The sequence below is a fragment of the Rutilus rutilus genome (genome assembly GCF_951802725.1).
Source record: "Rutilus rutilus genome assembly, chromosome: 15".
Classification (NCBI taxonomy): domain Eukaryota; kingdom Metazoa; phylum Chordata; class Actinopteri; order Cypriniformes; family Leuciscidae; genus Rutilus; species Rutilus rutilus.
In genome coordinates this window covers 9,646,460-9,665,866 of record NC_140220.1, presented here as the reverse complement: position 1 = coordinate 9,665,866, position 19,407 = coordinate 9,646,460, and the positions used below count along the sequence as shown (strand labels likewise).

The 19,407-nt window shown below is 37.3% G+C and overlaps 1 protein-coding gene across 2 annotated transcripts; it reads right to left on the bottom strand.

Annotated features, from left to right (window-relative positions):
• Positions 1–126: 126 nt before the first annotated feature.
• slc30a2 (solute carrier family 30 member 2) lies at positions 127–12,630 on the bottom strand. Of its 2 annotated transcripts, none has more exons than XM_084432922.1 (8): positions 11,944–12,630; positions 6,583–6,791; positions 5,488–5,634; positions 4,875–5,028; positions 4,115–4,334; positions 3,159–3,264; positions 2,692–2,826; positions 127–480 (listed from the first exon to the last, which is right to left on the bottom strand). In XM_084432922.1, the coding sequence occupies exons 1-8, from the start codon at positions 12,021–12,023 to the stop codon at positions 335–337; spliced, it is 1,197 nt and encodes a 398-aa protein (XP_084289048.1). In that variant the 5' UTR covers positions 12,024–12,630; the 3' UTR covers positions 127–334. The 2 variants fall into 2 exon arrangements, with proteins under 2 accessions (XP_084289048.1, XP_084289049.1); XM_084432923.1 differs by lacking the exon at positions 11,944–12,630 and adding an exon at positions 6,957–6,993 and having other exon boundaries at positions 169–480.
• Between the last annotated feature and the right edge of the window lie 6,777 nt (positions 12,631–19,407).

Below are 19,407 nucleotides of genomic sequence, written 5' to 3'. Positions count from 1 at the left end.
GTGATGCCTCCAGGCCTCATATTTATGTTCTGCCGCTCGGTTCATTTCATCTTTGCATACAGTATGTGAAGCTAAACCTCGCCACTTCACGTTAAAGCTATTCCTCCCATAAACCGATGCACTTTTAAGATGGCACAGTGTAAAATCTCTTCTTTTTTTATTTGATTTCCTTGGTAATCGATAGAAATGCATTTGGCATGTACATATTCATTATGATATGTAGATGATACATTTGCACAGTGTTTCCATTTCTGGCTTGGACCCTCAATGAAGCTTAATATGTGTGCATACATTTTATACAGGCAGCCTCCCCTCACCGGTGCACTCGGAGAACTTAGTCCGTAGGGTCCTGGCACTGGACGCAGTGGATCATGTCCTCACAGTAAGGCTCCACTTGAATGGTTGTGCTGTAAAAGCCAAATTTGGTCTGAAGGAGTTCAGTGGCTTCCTTTAAGACACTCTGAGGGTCAGCATTCTCCTCTAAAATGAGAGAGAAAGCAAAATAGTTTCGTAGATGACACTGTGCTTTTAAGTAAAGCATGAAATGCAGAAGGATTTGTCATCCTTAGATGCCATTTGTAGCTAGAAATTTTGGAATTCAGATACATACACTCACCTAAAGGATTATTAGGAACACCATACTAATACTGTGTTTGACCCCCTTTCGCCTTCAGAACTGCCTTAATTCTATGTGGCATTGATTCAACAAGGTGCTGAAAGCATTCTTTAGAAATGTTGGCCCATATTGATAGGATAGCATCTTGCAGTTGATGGAGATTTGTGGGATGCACATCCAGGGCACGAAGCTCCCGTTCCACCACATCCCAAAGATGCTCTATTGGGTTGAGATCTGGTGACTGTGGGGGCCATTTTAGTACAGTGAACTCATTGTCATGTTCAAGAAACCAATTTGAAATGATTCGAGCTTTGTGACATGGTGCATTATCCTGCTGGAAGTAGCCATAAGAGGATGGGTACATGGTGGTCATAAAGGGATGGACATGGTCAGAAACAATGCTCAGGTAGGCCGTGGCATTTAAACGATGCCCAATTGGCACTAAGGGGCCTAAAGTGTGCCAAGAAAACATCCCCCACACCATTACACCACCACCACCAGCCTGCACAGTGGTAACAAGGCATGATGGATCCATGTTCTCATTCTGTTTACGCCAAATTCTGACTCTACCATCTGAATGTCTCAACAGAAATCGAGACTCATCAGACCAGGCAACATTTTTCCAGTCTTCAACTGTCCAATTTTGGTGAGCTCGTGCAAATTGTAGCCTCTTTTTCCTATTTGTAGTGGAGATGAGTGGTACCCGGTGGGGTCTTCTGCTGTTGTAGCCCATCCGCCTCAAGGTTGTGCGTGTTGTGGCTTCACAAATGCTTTGCTGCTTACCTCGGTTGTAACGAGTGGTTATTTCAGTCAAAGTTGCTCTTCTATCAGCTTGAATCAGTCGGCCCATTCTCCTCTGACCTCTAGCATCAACAAGGCATTTTCGCCCACAGGACTGCCGCATACTGGATGCATACCGCATTTTCCCTTTTCACACCATTCTTTGTAAACCCTAGAAATGGTTGTGCGTGAAAATCCCAGTAACTGAGCAGATTGTGAAATACTCAGACCGGCCCGTCTGGCACCAACAACCATGCCACGCTCAAAATTGCTTAAATCACCTTTCTTTCCCATTCTGACATTCAGTTTGGAGTTCAGGAGATTGTCTTGACCAGGACCACACCCCTAAATGCATTGAAGCAACTGCCATGTGATTGGTTGATTAGATAATTGCATTAATGAGAAATTGAACAGGTGTTCCTAATAATCCTTTAGGTGAGTGTATATCTTATGTGTCAACTATTTTCTGTATTTTTGACCCCCTTCCCACCAAAAAATTAATAAAAATCTTGATTGTGATTTAAAACTGTTGAAATACTGACCTTGAGGATAGTAATATGTGACCCTGGACCACAATTATTTTTTTAATTGAGATGTATACATCATATAAAAGCTGAATAAATAAGCTTTCCATTGATGTATGGTTTGTTAGGATAGGAGATACAACTATTTGAAAATCTGGAATCTGAGGGTGCAAAAAAAATTGAGAAACATTGAGAAAATCTCCTTTAAAGTTGTCCATTTATGTTCACAATTGTGCTGCATTCACTCACAAAAATAAATGTTTTACATATTTACGGTAGGAAATTTACAAAATATCTTCATGGAACATGATCTTTACTTAATATCCTAATAATTTTTGGCATAAAAGAAAAATCGATAATTTTGACCCATACAATGTATTGTTGGCTATTGCCACAAATATACCCGTGCGACTTATGACTGGTTTTGTGATCCAGGGTCACATATAAGTCTAACAATAAACAAAGATTCTTTTCCAATATAATTGTAAAAGCATGTTATTTAATAACAGCGGAATTTAGCTAAATTGATAAATGGCTACATGCAAATTGCTATTTGACTAATATTCTTATAAAAACAATCATTTGAAAAGAAAAAAAAATATTTTATTTAAAAATATTGTTGCATTTTGCCCTAAAATAAAATAATTGATATACCAAATGACATGTTCAACAGATTTAGATAAATAATATGAATAATTTGCATAAACCACAAGACAAATGAACATTAAAACAATACTGAGTTGTAAAACAAGTGTTATTTAATGCACTTACCAATAGCTATGTGAACAGACAGCAGACTCTGGCCTATGGTGAGAGCCCACAGGTGTAAGCTATGCATGCCCTTCACTGCCTTCAGAGACAGCAGCACCTCCTTCACTGAATTAAACTCTATTCCTTTGGGTACCCCTGAACACAGACACATGACACTGGATTTACAAGCATAACAGGAGACCTTCTGCGGAATTCATAGGTTGCATTTAAAGGTGATGCGTGTCATTTTTCTTTTGTGGGACTGGATTGTGTTTGGGAAATTTGTTTGGAAACAGTCATTATTTCTGCAATTCCCTTTGGTGTCACTAGGGGTGCAGACATTACACACTTCACCTTTAAATAGAGATTTTTAAAATATGTGTACTATGCAGCTAAAACAAATATACTGACATTGCATGCATATTTTAAGTTATTGAGAATAATGCAACTGTCATTTAATAGAGTCAATTATTGAATGTGAAAATTACCCTCCATGAGAATGCGGAAGACATCTCTTAGAATGGTAATGGTGGTTCCCAGGACGAACACAGAGAAGAGGAAAGTGCAAATGGGATCAGCTATTTTGTATTCTGGCTGTGTTAGAAGTTGGATAGAGAACAGGAGGAACTGATGCATTAAAGAACAGAATCAGATGGTTCTTTGCAAAGTGTCAAATTGAATTAAACTACAGATGTCAGAAGAAACAAATCTCCACTGAGGTGCTTTCAAGAGTCAAGGAAAGAAATCACAGTCCAATTCCTTATCATGGTGATTTGATAACTTAAAAAAAAAAAAGAGGTCAACAGGATTTTTCCCATGTTTTTTAAAAAACAGGAATCTTATGAAAAAAAGTTTCTTACAGGATAAAAAAAATTTACTCCAGTCTTCAGTGTCACATGATCCTTCAGAAATCATTATAATATGCTGATTTGCTGCTCAAAAAACATCTCTTATTATTATCAATGTTGAAAACAGTTCTGCTTTTTATTATACTTGTGGAAACCGTGATACATTTTTTATTAGGATTCTTTGATGGATAAAAAGTTCAAATGAACAGCATATAAATCTTTTAAATAGAAATATTTTGTAATATTATATCTATATTATTTGATTATTCTAAATATTATTATTCTGAATAAAAAGTCTCCCATTAATATATCTTTCTTAAAAAAAACAAATACATATATCATTCATTAACCTTTTGTTATACCATTAAATAAAACAAAATATTTAAAGACAATATACTTGACCCCTTTTGCTTATACAAATATCCCTGGATCTTACTATTGCCTCTATAAAGGGAACAACTTTTAAGTCCTTTATTTACACAAAATATTTCTGATTCATAAGCAAATGGAAGTTAATTACACTGTAAATGCCATTTTAAAGGGCTTGACAGAGGTGAGACATTTTAAGGTGATTCTTGATGTTAGTGTTCATTTACCCTGAAGAAGATGATAATGGCGGCCACCATGACTCCAAAGCTCTGTAAGAGATCCCCCAAAACATGAATAAATGCTGCTCTGACACTGGTGTTCCCATGATTACCCAGGAGGCTGTGGGAGTGGCCATGGCCCACGGGGCTCATCCCATTCTCGTCAATCTTGTGGTAGCCTGAACCGTGACTGTGGAAGGTCGTGGAATGGTGTAGAATATAGGCCATTCTGGAATATAAACAATAATGCAAACAAAAAATGAGTCCTTATTGTTAAATAAATAAATAAAAAATAATTAAATATAGCTATAGCCTCTTGAACAGAATAGAAAATACAATCTTATTGTACAGTATCTGTACGTGCCTTAATTGATACTTAAAGACTTTATTTCTAATAACTGAGATTTTATATCAAAATTATTCAAAAAGTATTGCTACTTTAGCTTCTTGTAATTCCAATGTTAAAGTCAATTAATCAACAATGTTAATTAATTGTCAATTGTTGTCAATTAATCAACATTGACAATTCTTATTTTTTTATGGAATATTGCAGTATTTATTCTAAATGATTTATCCGTGCACATCATTATATATTTTTTCATGTGCACTCGTAATCTTTAATAAAAAAATAACTTGGGACAACCTGTCACTCACATGACATCATAACAATAGCAAACCACAACCATCCAATCAATTCCCGACGGACATTTTTTCTTGTTTGAGAAGCATGCAAACTTTAACTATTTCGTAGGAATGTCTGTCTACTCACACGATGTTGACCACGACTGCACAACCGGAGGTGACGAGCATCACACTGCCTTCGATTTCATAATCATTTTTTACTATCCTCTCAATGGCAAGGTAGACCAACACCCCAGTCACGATCCAGATGGACATTACAGATACCAGGGCTCCCAGAATCTCTGTGAGACGTTTATTTGAAACAAATAGGGTTTGGCATCATAGTTGGATATTGCAAAGTATTCAAATCTGCTTTAAAGGAATAGTTGATAATGACTTCAATTTCAGCCTGCTTCTCATTCGAAGCTATCTTATAACCTCAGATGATGAAGAATATAGCACATCAGTTGTATGGATTTATTTTGTAATATGTTTGTTGTTTTCAGAGCTTGACAGACAGATGTGGTCACTATGAATTAAAGTTGTATGGAAAAAGAATACATTTTCAACATTTCTCCTTTGCTACATGCATGGGGGAAAAAACAGCATATGGGTTTGGATATAGGTGAGTAAAATCGTCTTAGTTTTTATTTTTGGGTGAAATATTTCTTTCATTTATAGGCATGATTTAGATTTAACATTTTCAACATCAACCATGTTTGTAAAATTCATTTGTCAGGATTGAGATGGGATGGACTCACCTGATCGGTGCCAGCCAAAGTTCATTCTCTTGGTGGGTGGTCTTGAGGAGATCCACAAGGAAAAAATACTGACCATCATGCTGCCAAAATCCGTCAGAAGGTGAGCTGCATCGGTCATAATGGCCAGACTGTGTGCTAGATAACCACCTGCAAGAGCAGCAGAGAAGAAGAAAGTAAGAGAGGTACACTCCTAAAAAAAAAAGGGGTTTGCCATAGAAGAACCATTTTTGCCTCCCCAAAGAACCTTTCAGTGAATCACTCTCAGAAAAAAAAGGTACAAAAGCTGTCACTGTGGCGGTACCTTTTCAAAAGGTACACATTTGTACCTAAAGAGTGCATTTTAGTCCCTCAAAGGTACATATTGGTACCAAAAGTGTACATATTAGTACCTAAATGGTACATATTAGAAACCTTTTGAAGGGTACTGTCCCAGTGACAGCTTTTGTACCTTTTTTTCTGATGGTGTGAATAATATATTTAAAAAAAATCTAAAGAAACTTTTTAATGTAAAAAATGTAATGTAATGTGAAATGTAAAGTTTCCATGGATGTTAAGGGTTCTGCATGGAACCATAGATCCAGCATAATAGAGCATTCACCACAAATGTTATTCATTCTGACATGTCTTTCTTTATTTTATTATACTCTGAAAACATTACACAACACTTTGTAAAGTGATTAAGGTGCAAATAGATTGGGAGAAAGCTTAAACATCAGCATAAATCTTTTGCTGTTTAAAAGAAAGAATGATATTTTAAAGTATTGCACTTGTGAATGCAAAAAAAAAAAAGTGCTGTACAGGCTGAACATAGAAAAGCCTTCTTATCACATTTAACGGATGAGGTTTTGTGATCCAGCATTTTGCAAGAAAGTTTGTGCTACAATGACAAATTGCTTAATTCATCATTTTCTTCGTTTGGAAATGCTATCTTTGCACTCAAAGACAAAGCTAAATGCATAGCTGATTTTTATATGCAGTAGTTTAACTCAGTGGTATAAGTCTTTGCCACAACTTAAAATGTGATTTAGCCTATTTTATATATATGAGAAGTAATGTTACATTTATACCAGTTCTTAAAAGACACTGTGTTCTTACCTATAACTTCTCCAATCATGAAAACCAGACAGACTATGGAGGCGATGTACAGTTTCTTCTTTGCTATGAGTTTCTCACGGCTCTCGTCGCATGCTGCTTTTTTTCCATGGCAATGAGTTCCAACGGGCCTCTTCAGCTCGATGGCACCAGCCATATCCCCATTTCCCAAAGGCAGGTCTGGACATCCTTCTTTGGAACCTGAGAATTCACTATAAGAAGAAACCATGACGTGCAATGAGACCATTTCAATGACTTTTAAAACTCTCACATGTAAATCAGCCTTCACACACATACTGCAATAACCCTTGGCTACTATCAGGCAGTTATGTAAAGTATATAATGCAAATTTGACAACATCATCATATAAAAATCACCTGTGGCCAGCAGAAGCTCTAGCACCTCCGCACAACCCTAAACAGTTTGGAGGATGGATGGATGGATGGATGCAGGGCCGGCGATTGCTATAGAGCTGGTAAGTCCCGCCCCTTCCGCTAATCCCCCTGGACCTCAAAGTTGAAAAACCGTCAATGCAAGTGAATGGGAGAAAATAATTATTTTCTGGTCCCGTTTGAATTTTGCCATGAATGTGAACATATGTTGTCTTTGAATTTTTTATAGAACTTTTCGTGTAAAGAATGCTACAATTTAGCGGGTAGAAGTTTGATACGGTTAGACTTTGTGTGAAAGCACTTTGTGGACTACAACTCTTCGCTGCTTTCGACGCGTTTGAAACGTCACCACCACTAGCACACGGCTCTAGCTCACGGATCCCGCTAAACATGACTGTGTCTTTGGTGTACTTCACCGCCTTCTTTCAGGGAGAGGACAAAATCGTTGAGGTTGGTGAAAACCACGGGTAAGTCAACTTAATGGGGTGACGTCACATAGGCGACATGTAGTCTTTCTCATTATGTCTTTTCCACAACTGCTAGCCGAAGAATCATACCATATACTGTCAAACTCGTAACATGAAAGATTATATAAAAAATTCACAGACAACATATGTTCACATTCATGGCACAATTCAAACGGGACCAGAAAATAATTATTTTCTCCCATTCACTTGCATTGACGGTTTTTCAACTTTGAGGTCCAGCGGGGTTTTACGGAAGGGGCGGGACTTACCAGCTCTATTGGCGAACTAGGCGGTTGCCTAGGGCGACAAATGTGTTGGGGGCGCGGACGCACTCTAGTGTCGCCCTATCTACTTCCCATATTAATCATAAAATTAGAACGAAACGCGAAATAAAACATGTTTATTAAACATGATCAAAGGGCAAAGGGCGCCCCCTCAACCACACGTTTAATTACTTGTCAACCTGATTATTAGATTGAATTTATGATTTTTGTCGACCATTTCTGGATTGGCGGGGGGCGGGAGGGTTGCGTTACGTTACGTTAGGGAAGTGCCGCGCATTGATCGAAAATGAAGCGGTCTAAACCTCTGGTGCACAGGGACGAAAACGGAGAAAGGAAGAAGATAAAAAATAAAGCTCAGTATAGAGTAAGTCTTCTCATCTTAGCTATTAAGGTGTCCAATGACATCACCTAATATTGGACGTTTCATTGCTGTCACTAAGCTATAGTTTTGCTATAGTTACTTTGAAGGTGAATAGAAATGGCAGAAACAACTGTTAATATTTTATTATTTGAGATAGAACTAAAAGAACTTAAATATTTTAATTTTGTAGTGGTACATACATTATCCATAATAGCACATTTGTTTGTAGAAGGTATAGTTAAACCAGTTTAATGGTCATAATTTGCTTAAATTAATCCAATTTGGTAAATATCCTTGAACATTCTTTGTAGAATTTGTGTATAAACAATTTACAGTTGATTCTTCAAGTCATAATTTGCTTGTTGAAGTGTTGGAGTGACTATTAGAGCATTTTTGTTTGTTCATCAATGACCATTCTTTGTAGCATTTTTGTATGTGCAATTTATTAGAGTGTATCATTTAAGTAATATTTTGCTTGTTGAAGTGTTGGAGTGACTACAGGTGAAACTCGAAAAATTAGAATATCATGCAAAAGTTAATTTATTTCAATTATTCAACTTATAAGGTGAAACTAATATTATATAGACTCATTACATGCAAAGTGAGATATTTCAAGACTTTGTTATGGCTTACAGCTTATGACATATCAATTCATATCAATTCTAATTTTCTGTGATTTTGAATTTGGGGTTTTCATAAGCTGTAAGCCATAATCATCAAAATTATAACAAATAAAGGCTCGACACTTATCAATTTTCTTATTTCTTATTTTCTTATAAAAAGCGGGGGGGCGCAAAAACTCAATCTTGCCTAGGGCAACCAAAGGGCTAGAGCCGGCCCTGGATGGATGGATGGATTTCATAAAAGTTACATGATATCAATTCAGGCAATATATGTACACAGTGTAAGTATAGTATATGTTTTATATAAAAATGTGTATAGTACAAGTGCTTTGTAGGGGAAATACAGTGCATGACATGAACACCCAGATCAGCCTGAGTTTAAATCTGCTGACATTGTCGTTTTCGGCCCTTCTGTCTTATGTGTTGATGAGAGAGACGCAATGATGGAGCTAATGGGGCGGAAAGCGCAATGTCGGTGCGCATGAGATAACCAGAGTAGGCTACTGCATCACACGCGCGCACACACACACACGCGCGCGCACGAGCGCTGCTGAAAGGAGGCAGTCGAGTGGAACACGGCGTCTGTTTAATCACCCCACTGGGACACACAGACATGATACACTGGATTATTTTTTTATTTTTAGTCCAGCATAGTGCAACATCGTCCATACATCGTCCAACAATATTCAGAAAACACATATTTTCTGATCTCCTGATACTGTATGAACTTTGGCCATATTCTACTTATTGACTTTTAAATCAGTATTAATTTGCAGCGCTGACTATTAATTAAAATACAATAGTAATATAGCCTAAGTGTGTTAAAATTAGGATGTGTCTCGGTTTATTTTTTTTGCAAATTTTAAGATTTGGATCAATTTAGCCTATCTTAACGGGTTTTTTTTGTTTTTTTTTATAGCGTATAGGCTAAGTAAAAATATAGAATATATAAATATAAATAATTTTATAATTTACTTTTACTGTAAACTATTGTTAAAATCGTGTAAAAACGCAAGGCACCTTATAATTTACGGTGCAAAAGTTAAGCATCGCATGATTTGATTATACTTATGCACATTAGTTTGTTTTATGTTGTTTAATGCTTAATTAGTAGCCTGTATTAATACCACATCGGTGATATGTACAGCTACCAAAATGTGTGGTTTTTTTTTTTTTTTTTTTTTTGACAGTGAATTTTTGGCACTGCTGGCAGGTACAACAACATTTGTATGGGCTTAGATGATACAATTCACATTCCTCCTCTAACAATATCTCATCTGTTCGTATTGCATTAAATGCATGAATTAGCCCCTTTCGTGGTTAAGGTGCATATGGAGAGGTTTCCAGTTTGGCAGGAGTTTTCCGCTCTGGCTGAAACATGCTGTCGATCCTGTGGCAATGCAAAGCACGACATCAGGGTCCTGCATCTGAGCACTTTAATATCATTAGCTTACACCCCAGACTGTAGAATGTGTTGTGCAGTGATTTTCTGTAATTGATATAAATGACGAGCATTTTGATATTTGAATATCAAAATGTGTATTTTTATTTCTTAGAAATAAAATCTTTCTGAAATCAATGCAGTTTAATTAACATTACAGTTTTTAACATTATAGCTAAGTGTTGATAACAAATATTATATTAATAATAGTTTTAAAAATAACGTTATCACTGTACAGCACGTGCATTTCTCCCTTTTCTTCTCTCTTAAAGACAGAAAGAGCAAGCTGGGCAGATTTTCAATTTGAGAAAATATAGAATATCCGCACAGGTGGAGTAACAACATCCAATTCTACACAACACAATCTTCTCAGCTGCTTTGTTTCATGTCCTTCGACATTTGTTCAGGTGACCTGTTGATACACCATGATGTACCATTCTCTGAAATACCGTTTTTGTTAATGTAATGCAGGCTATAAGTGAGGTTTTCTTTGTTTCAGCATGCTTAAAAAAATGCTAAATATTAAATATTTCCCATTTCTTCAAGACCACAATCTAACTAATGCAAACAGGAGGATATTCGTCGAAATTCACTGCAAACAGCTGGAAAACGACTTCCAAGGAGATATTACTTGCACAATTGTTTGTGGTATATCTCCTGCTGGACTCATTAATTTTGTCGCATAGACAGTTTTCTAATATGTACGCGGTTGAAAATTCATTGTTCTGTTCATCGATATCATCCTCAAAAATGTATAGGCTAAGCTACTTTATACAGCTTTGGTTTGTGAAAATTGTCAATGTTTTAACAGGAGTAATTCTACCCATACCTTTATGTCATTTTCTGTCCATCATAGTGTAATTTTCTGTCCAGCCCAAATTGTGATGTTTTCGTATTATTCATGATAAATACCAACTGATTTTCGTTACGTACAGTGCACTTTATCTGTTATTTAGGCATAATAATGTTCCGAGTTACAGATTTCATCCCCTAATAAAAATCGAAATTGTATTTCTACCAGGAAGCTGCTTATTTAAATGAGACACTATTCATAAACATTATGGATAATGATGGGTTATCATTTCTGAGTATAGGCTACACGTTAAATTGTATTGCTCTTTTTCATATTGACAACTCAAGTGTGTCTGTCCATGGTGCTGAAACTCTTCTTTCACCTGCTCGCTTTAGTAGGGCGTTAAGGGAAAGGGGGCTACGAAGATTTTGATGCAATATGGTTTTATCTGATTTTATTGCTTCAAAAAAACATGATGAAAAGCTTACATCGTGTGTAATCTCCATATGGAAGTCTTAAAATGTCGAGTTCAAAGTTCCCTGAGGCTATATTGCTCAAAAAGGCTACTGTCCAAAATCAACTCAAGCATGAAACTAATCTCTTCATTAAAACTCTAGCATCCCACGCACTGCATGCTTAACACGTTTAAATTATGGACTGTGTTAAGAATAGCCTACACGTGAATGGCTTTCGTAAGGCAACGGAACTAAATTTGGCGCATATTGTTTTCGAATTAGCCTAGTCACAATATGGAAATATCAGACTCCATCTGTTCGCTACAACAGGTCATGTTGTAAGGGATTCTGAGAATTAAGTCGGAAAATATCAAAAGATTTACATGTTCTCAATAAGAACTACATTTAAAAAAAAAAAAAAATGTATTGTGCAAATTTCCAGACCATGTATTTTCGAATCACACTAATATCTCCAATGCAAATTGAGAATAATAATAATAATGGATTATAAATAGGTCTAAATTAAATAGATGAATACATAATTTTACCTGTTAAATTTTAAGGAGTATATTTTGGCATTTCTTTCGTTGATGAGATGCGATTTCTCTGAAGTCGGTGGAGGATCCATGGTCCCTGTGCAGCTTCAGTGACCAGTGAAAAAAATAAACGAATTGCGAGCGAAAATTAAAATATGCGTTTTAAATTAGACGGCAAAATAAAAATTCTTCCAAGTCATTTTCGGAGGATTCAAAAAAATGAGTGAAAGCACTCATTGCATCATGTCCACAGAAAGAAGAAAAAAACAGGATTGCGGTCAGTAATTCCGATGCTGTTTGCGGAGCTGGCAAACTTGGTTGTGGAGGAGATCGGATGGATGTGATGCAGAAGATTCAGCAGCAGTCCAGTGAACTCATTTACGAATCTTACTATGGCGAAGGCATGGCTATATTCACGAGCTAAAGGAGAGCAACGTCATTACAAACGTAATATTCACAAGTCAGTCGTTCGCCATTGGAAAGCTACCAAGCAACGTCACCAGGACGTAAATAGTAATTAAGGGCTAAACCTTAGCTAGGATCCCCAAAAGGTGCAAAGCTTGGTTTTACGTGAATAAAGTCTGTGTCTGTTGGGAATTAACGAGTAGGCTATATTAGCCTATAGCCCAGTGGTTTTCAATCCTGGTCCTGGGGACCCACAGCTCTGCAGTTTGTATGTCTCCCTCACTTAACACACCTGATTCAGATCATCAGTTCGTTAGGAAAGAGCTCTATGATTTTGGAAAGGGCTCTTTTATTTTACTATATATTCCTGTAGACCAGGGGTGTCAATACTCAGTCAGAGTTTAGATCCAACCTGCCTGGAAGTTTCTAGTAAAGTAAGACCTTGATTTGCTGGTTCAGGTGTGTTGGATCTAAACCTTGTTTTATACAGATCTATATTATTAAGAGCAGGCGCGCTCAACTCTTTCTTCAAAATAGTTTATGGGTGCGAGTAATAAAAATCGTTTATCAAAAGTAAAGATGAAAAACCGCACTCTCAGGTTCTATTTTCATACATTTATTATTACCATGTCCTCACAGACGCGTTTCGGCCTAAGCCATCATCAGTGTGTACTATGAAACACCGAAAAGATTGTTTTTTTTAAAAAAGAAACACCTCACAGGTGAACCTCATTCCGCAAATCATCAGCACCTTCAGGTGCATCAAATTACCAGCATTGTGGAAACACCAGGAATAACACAACATACCATATGTAATATCCATGTGACCCTTATGAACAATTTATACAAAAATAAAAATAAAAAAATAAATAAATAAAAAAATAAAAAATAAAAAAACTCGAATTTCAGAATACATGGTAAATACAAAAAAATATAAGAAAATAATAATAATTTCGAATTACATGATTTCATAAACAATTCAAAGGCAATTCTTCATTTAGACCATTAGGGTATACTATTAGAACTGTATAAAGAAAATAATTTCAAAATACATGGTAAATACATTTTTACATGATTTCAATGACAAATTACATGATTTCATAAAAAACAATTCAAAGGCAATTCTTCATTTAAACCATTAGGGTATACTGTTTGAAGTGTATAAATCCAAAATGCCTCTCGCTGAAGAAGGTAACGCTCCCTATTTCCACCCCGTTGAAAAGGTTTAACTAACTCAATGCCTTGAAATTTCAAAGTACAGATATCATGTCCAAACTCATTAAAATGTCTCGCCACGGGTGACTTAATATCGTGATTGCGTATGTTACTTTTGTGTTCGTGTAATCTTGTTCTTAACTCTCTTTTTGTTTTACCAACATAACAGAGCCCACATGGGCATTTGAGCAAGTAAACAACAAAGGACGTACGGCAAGTAATTCTCCCTCTCACAGAGAATGTCTTGCCGGTCCGTGGATGTGAAAAGGAATTACCCATAATCATCGCATTGCAATTAATGCAACTCCTACAAGGGAAATTGCCCGGATCAAGGGCTGTAAGCCAATTGGTAGGCGAAGTGTAAGAATCAGCTCTAACCAGCATATCTCTCAAATTACGTGATCTCTTATAAGCAAAAAGCGGAGGGTTTCGAAAAGTCTGGCCGATCTGTGTGTCACTCGATAAAATATGCCAATGTTTATTCACTATTGATTTGATCTTACCCGAAAGGGGAGAAAATGTCGTAGATAAGACAACTCGATTATCTGAAATGACTGTTTTTTTCTTAAAAAGTGATTCACGTTCAATACCCCGTACCCTGTCCAAACTCAAGTCGAGATTCATATTATCGTAACCTTTTGAAAGGAACCGGTTATATACTACTTTCACCTGGTTTTCAAATTCTTCATCAGTACTACAAATCCTTCTTATACGCAAAAACTGACTATACGGGAGGCTTTTTTTCATAGATGGAGGGTGATAACTTTTAGAATGTAAAAAATTATTCTTATCTGTGGATTTACGATATACTGTCGTCTGAAGAGTCTGTCCAGTAGATCTAAAGACCTTAACATCAAGAAACGATATAGAAGACATACTGTATTCCAATGAAAATCGTATGGAGTCAAGTCTGGAATTTAAGAATTCGTGAAATTGATTAAGTTCTTCAACTGTTCCACTAAAAACGAAAAACACATCGTCAATATATCGAAACCAACACTTCAAACAGTGATGAAAAATGTTACTTGAAGAATACACAAAGTCTGCTTCAAATTTGCCCATGAACAAGTTTGCATAATTGGGGGCAAATGGAGATCCCATTGCCGTACCTTTCACTTGATGATAAAAACCGTTTTCAAATTTGAAATAGTTCATGGTCAGCACTGTATGTGCCAAATCCCATAAGAACTTTGTTGGAGGCTTATCGACATCTCTAGATTTTAAATAATGTTCTAAAGCACATAAACCTAAATCATGTGGAATATTAGTATATAGGCTAGTTACATCCATAGTGCATAACAAATCATCATCTGATACATTGACATTCATCAGTTTACTCAAAAAATCAGTAGTGTCCCTTAGAAATGAGGGTAATGTCCAGACAATTGGCTTAATGTGCCAGTCTACATACTGAGAAATAGGCTCAGTTAAGGATTGGCAACCGGCCACGATTGGACGGCCTGGAATAGTTCCCTCGCATTTTTTGTGGATTTTCGGCAAGGTGTAAAAAACCGGTCGTACTGGATGAGTTTGTAATAAAAAGTCAAATTCCTCCTTAGTGATGTAATTGTCTGATTCGCCACCAATCAAAGTTTTTTTTATCATATTAAAGAAGCGACTCGTGGGATCACAAGTCAGGGAGGAGTAGAATTCCTGGTCTCCGAGTTGATTAAAAATTTCATTCTGATATGAATCTTTGTCTTGTATTACAACAGCACCACCTTTGTCGGCAGGCTTGATCACAATTGAAACATCTTCACTAAGAGCCCCCAAAGCTTCACGTTCTCTGATCGAAAGGGTCGGGAAGAAATGTCGATCTCTTGTGAATAGGTGAAAAACATCCTGATCAACCAGCCGGCAAAAAGTCTGGACAGAAGGGTTTGATACAGGGGGCATAAATGTACTTTTGGGCCGGAAACGGCTCTTCTCCAAATGTACCTGAGTTCTAACTATAGGCTGAACTGAAAGCAAAGGACTAGTTCCACAGGAAAAAAAGGACTTCAATTTAATTAACCTGAAAAATTTGAAAAGTTCAATTTTTGTCAAAAAGGGATCAGTATATTTCGATGGAACAAAAGAAAGACCCTTTGACAGAACGTCAGTCTCTTCGACACTAAGTGGTCTTTTAGACAGGTTTACTACATTGGATACCTCTGTGTCCGCCCCCTTCGTGCTGCAGGATCTATGTTTCTTACCGCCCCTCCGTGTAGGTCTCCTCTTCTGTTTTGCGACCGAAGTCCCTGTCTCCCCCCTTGAGATAAAAAACGATATGCAGTACCTGTTGATGCATTGTCGCTTCCAGATTCATCGGTAGAAAGACCACTGGAAAGGGAGTCAGTCGTTTGACGTGAAGAACGCATTGTCCGCACATGAACAGGGTGAGACAGCCACTGGTAGACCCGATCATTTTTATAATCCAAGGTGTCTCGGCGGTATTTCCGTATTTTCACATCAGATATTTCCTTTCTGTAGCTATCCAAAAGAGTGGTGCAACGATCATCAATATCTTTTAGTTGCTGAGTGTCAAACTTACTTTTCATTTCATTTTGGACGTCGGTAATTTCCACCCGCACCTTTGAGATTTCTTCATTCGCGTGTTCAATGACCAAAAGCATAAGGTCCAGTGAGCATTTGTTCAAGATATCACACCACTTTTTACAAAATCTCTCATTGAGTCGTCCTATAGTAGGTTCCTTGTTGATTCTAAGTCCCCTTGGAATACGTTTATTCCTCCAATATTGCGAAAGGGTTGAGCCATGAAGCGAATTGCGGATTTCCTTCTTCTTCAGAAATTCCAAACGCTGGGATAAAGATCCAAGGAAGTCAGTAGAAAGTGTCGAATCCGGTGGAAATAGAATCCTTTCAGAATCTAATTCGGAGAAGGCCAGAGTGGAAGCTCTTGTGTCTGTAAGTTTGTCTATATCTTCATAGGACATGGTGATTAACTGTGGAGGAGCAGCGTCAAACGACAAAAAGTCTTCAAATAGTATTAAGAGCAGGCGCGCTCAACTCTTTCTTCAAAATAGTTTATGGGTGCGAGTAATAAAAATCGTTTATCAAAAGTAAAGATGAAAAACCGCACTCTCAGGTTCTATTTTCATACATTTATTATTACCATGTCCTCACAGACGCGTTTCGGCCTAAGCCATCATCAGTGTGTACTATGAAACACCGAAAAGATTGTTTTTTTTAAAAAAGAAACACCTCACAGGTGAACCTGTGAGGTGTTTCTTTTTTAAAAAAAACAATCTTTTCGGTGTTTCATAGTACACACTGATGATGGCTTAGGCCGAAACGCGTCTGTGAGGACATGGTAATAATAAATGTATGAAAATAGAACCTGAGAGTGCGGTTTTTCATCTTTACTTTTGATAAACGATTTTTATTACTCGCACCCATAAACTATTTTGAAGAAAGAGTTGAGCGCGCCTGCTCTTAATACTATTTGAAGACTTTTTGTCGTTTGACGCTGCTCCTCCACAGTTAATCACCATGTCCTATGAAGATATAGACAAACTTACAGACACAAGAGCTTCCACTCTGGCCTTCTCCGAATTAGATTCTGAAAGGATTCTATTTCCACCGGATTCGACACTTTCTACTGACTTCCTTGGATCTTTATCCCAGCGTTTGGAATTTCTGAAGAAGAAGGAAATCCGCAATTCGCTTCATGGCTCAACCCTTTCGCAATATTGGAGGAATAAACGTATTCCAAGGGGACTTAGAATCAACAAGGAACCTACTATAGGACGACTCAATGAGAGATTTTGTAAAAAGTGGTGTGATATCTTGAACAAATGCTCACTGGACCTTATGCTTTTGGTCATTGAACACGCGAATGAAGAAATCTCAAAGGTGCGGGTGGAAATTACCGACGTCCAAAATGAAATGAAAAGTAAGTTTGACACTCAGCAACTAAAAGATATTGATGATCGTTGCACCACTCTTTTGGATAGCTACAGAAAGGAAATATCTGATGTGAAAATACGGAAATACCGCCGAGACACCTTGGATTATAAAAATGATCGGGTCTACCAGTGGCTGTCTCACCCTGTTCATGTGCGGACAATGCGTTCTTCACGTCAAACGACTGACTCCCTTTCCAGTGGTCTTTCTACCGATGAATCTGGAAGCGACAATGCATCAACAGGTACTGCATATCGTTTTTTATCTCAAGGGGGGAGACAGGGACTTCGGTCGCAAAACAGAAGAGGAGACCTACACGGAGGGGCGGTAAGAAACATAGATCCTGCAGTACGAAGGGGGCGGACACAGAGGTATCCAATGTAGTAAACCTGTCTAAAAGACCACTTAGTGTCGAAGAGACTGACGTTCTGTCAAAGGGTCTTTCTTTTGTTCCATCGAAATATACTGATCCCTTTTTGACAAAAATTGAACTTTTCAAATTTTTCAGGTTAATTAAATTGAAGTCCTTTTTTTCCTGTGGAACTAGTCCTTTGCTTTCAGTTCAGCCTATAGTTAGAACTCAGGTACATTTGGAGAAGAGCCGTTTCCGGCCCAAAAGTACATTTATGCCCCCTGTATCAAACCCTTCTGTCCAGACTTTTTGCCGGCTGGTTGATCAGGATGTTTTTCACCTATTCACAAGAGATCGACATTTCTTCCCGACCCTTTCGATCAGAGAACGTGAAGCTTTGGGGGCTCTTAGTGAAGATGTTTCAATTGTGATCAAGCCTGCCGACAAAGGTGGTGCTGTTGTAATACAAGACAAAGATTCATATCAGAATGAAATTTTTAATCAACTCGGAGACCAGGAATTCTACTCCTCCCTGACTTGTGATCCCACGAGTCGCTTCTTTAATATGATAAAAAAAACTTTGATTGGTGGCGAATCAGACAATTACATCACTAAGGAGGAATTTGACTTTTTATTACAAACTCATCCAGTACGACCGGTTTTTTACACCTTGCCGAAAATCCACAAAAAATGCGAGGGAACTATTCCAGGCCGTCCAATCGTGGCCGGTTGCCAATCCTTAACTGAGCCTATTTCTCAGTATGTAGACTGGCACATTAAGCCAATTGTCTGGACATTACCCTCATTTCTAAGGGACACTACTGATTTTTTGAGTAAACTGATGAATGTCAATGTATCAGATGATGATTTGTTATGCACTATGGATGTAACTAGCCTATATACTAATATTCCACATGATTTAGGTTTATGTGCTTTAGAACATTATTTAAAATCTAGAGATGTCGATAAGCCTCCAACAAAGTTCTTATGGGATTTGGCACATACAGTGCTGACCATGAACTATTTCAAATTTGAAAACGGTTTTTATCATCAAGTGAAAGGTACGGCAATGGGATCTCCATTTGCCCCCAATTATGCAAACTTGTTCATGGGCAAATTTGAAGCAGACTTTGTGTATTCTTCAAGTAACATTTTTCATCACTGTTTGAAGTGTTGGTTTCGATATATTGACGATGTGTTTTTCGTTTTTAGTGGAACAGTTGAAGAACTTAATCAATTTCACGAATTCTTAAATTCCAGACTTGACTCCATACGATTTTCATTGGAATACAGTATGTCTTCTATATCGTTTCTTGATGTTAAGGTCTTTAGATCTACTGGACAGACTCTTCAGACGACAGTATATCGTAAATCCACAGATAAGAATAATTTTTTACATTCTAAAAGTTATCACCCTCCATCTATGAAAAAAAGCCTCCCGTATAGTCAGTTTTTGCGTATAAGAAGGATTTGTAGTACTGATGAAGAATTTGAAAACCAGGTGAAAGTAGTATATAACCGGTTCCTTTCAAAAGGTTACGATAATATGAATCTCGACTTGAGTTTGGACAGGGTACGGGGTATTGAACGTGAATCAC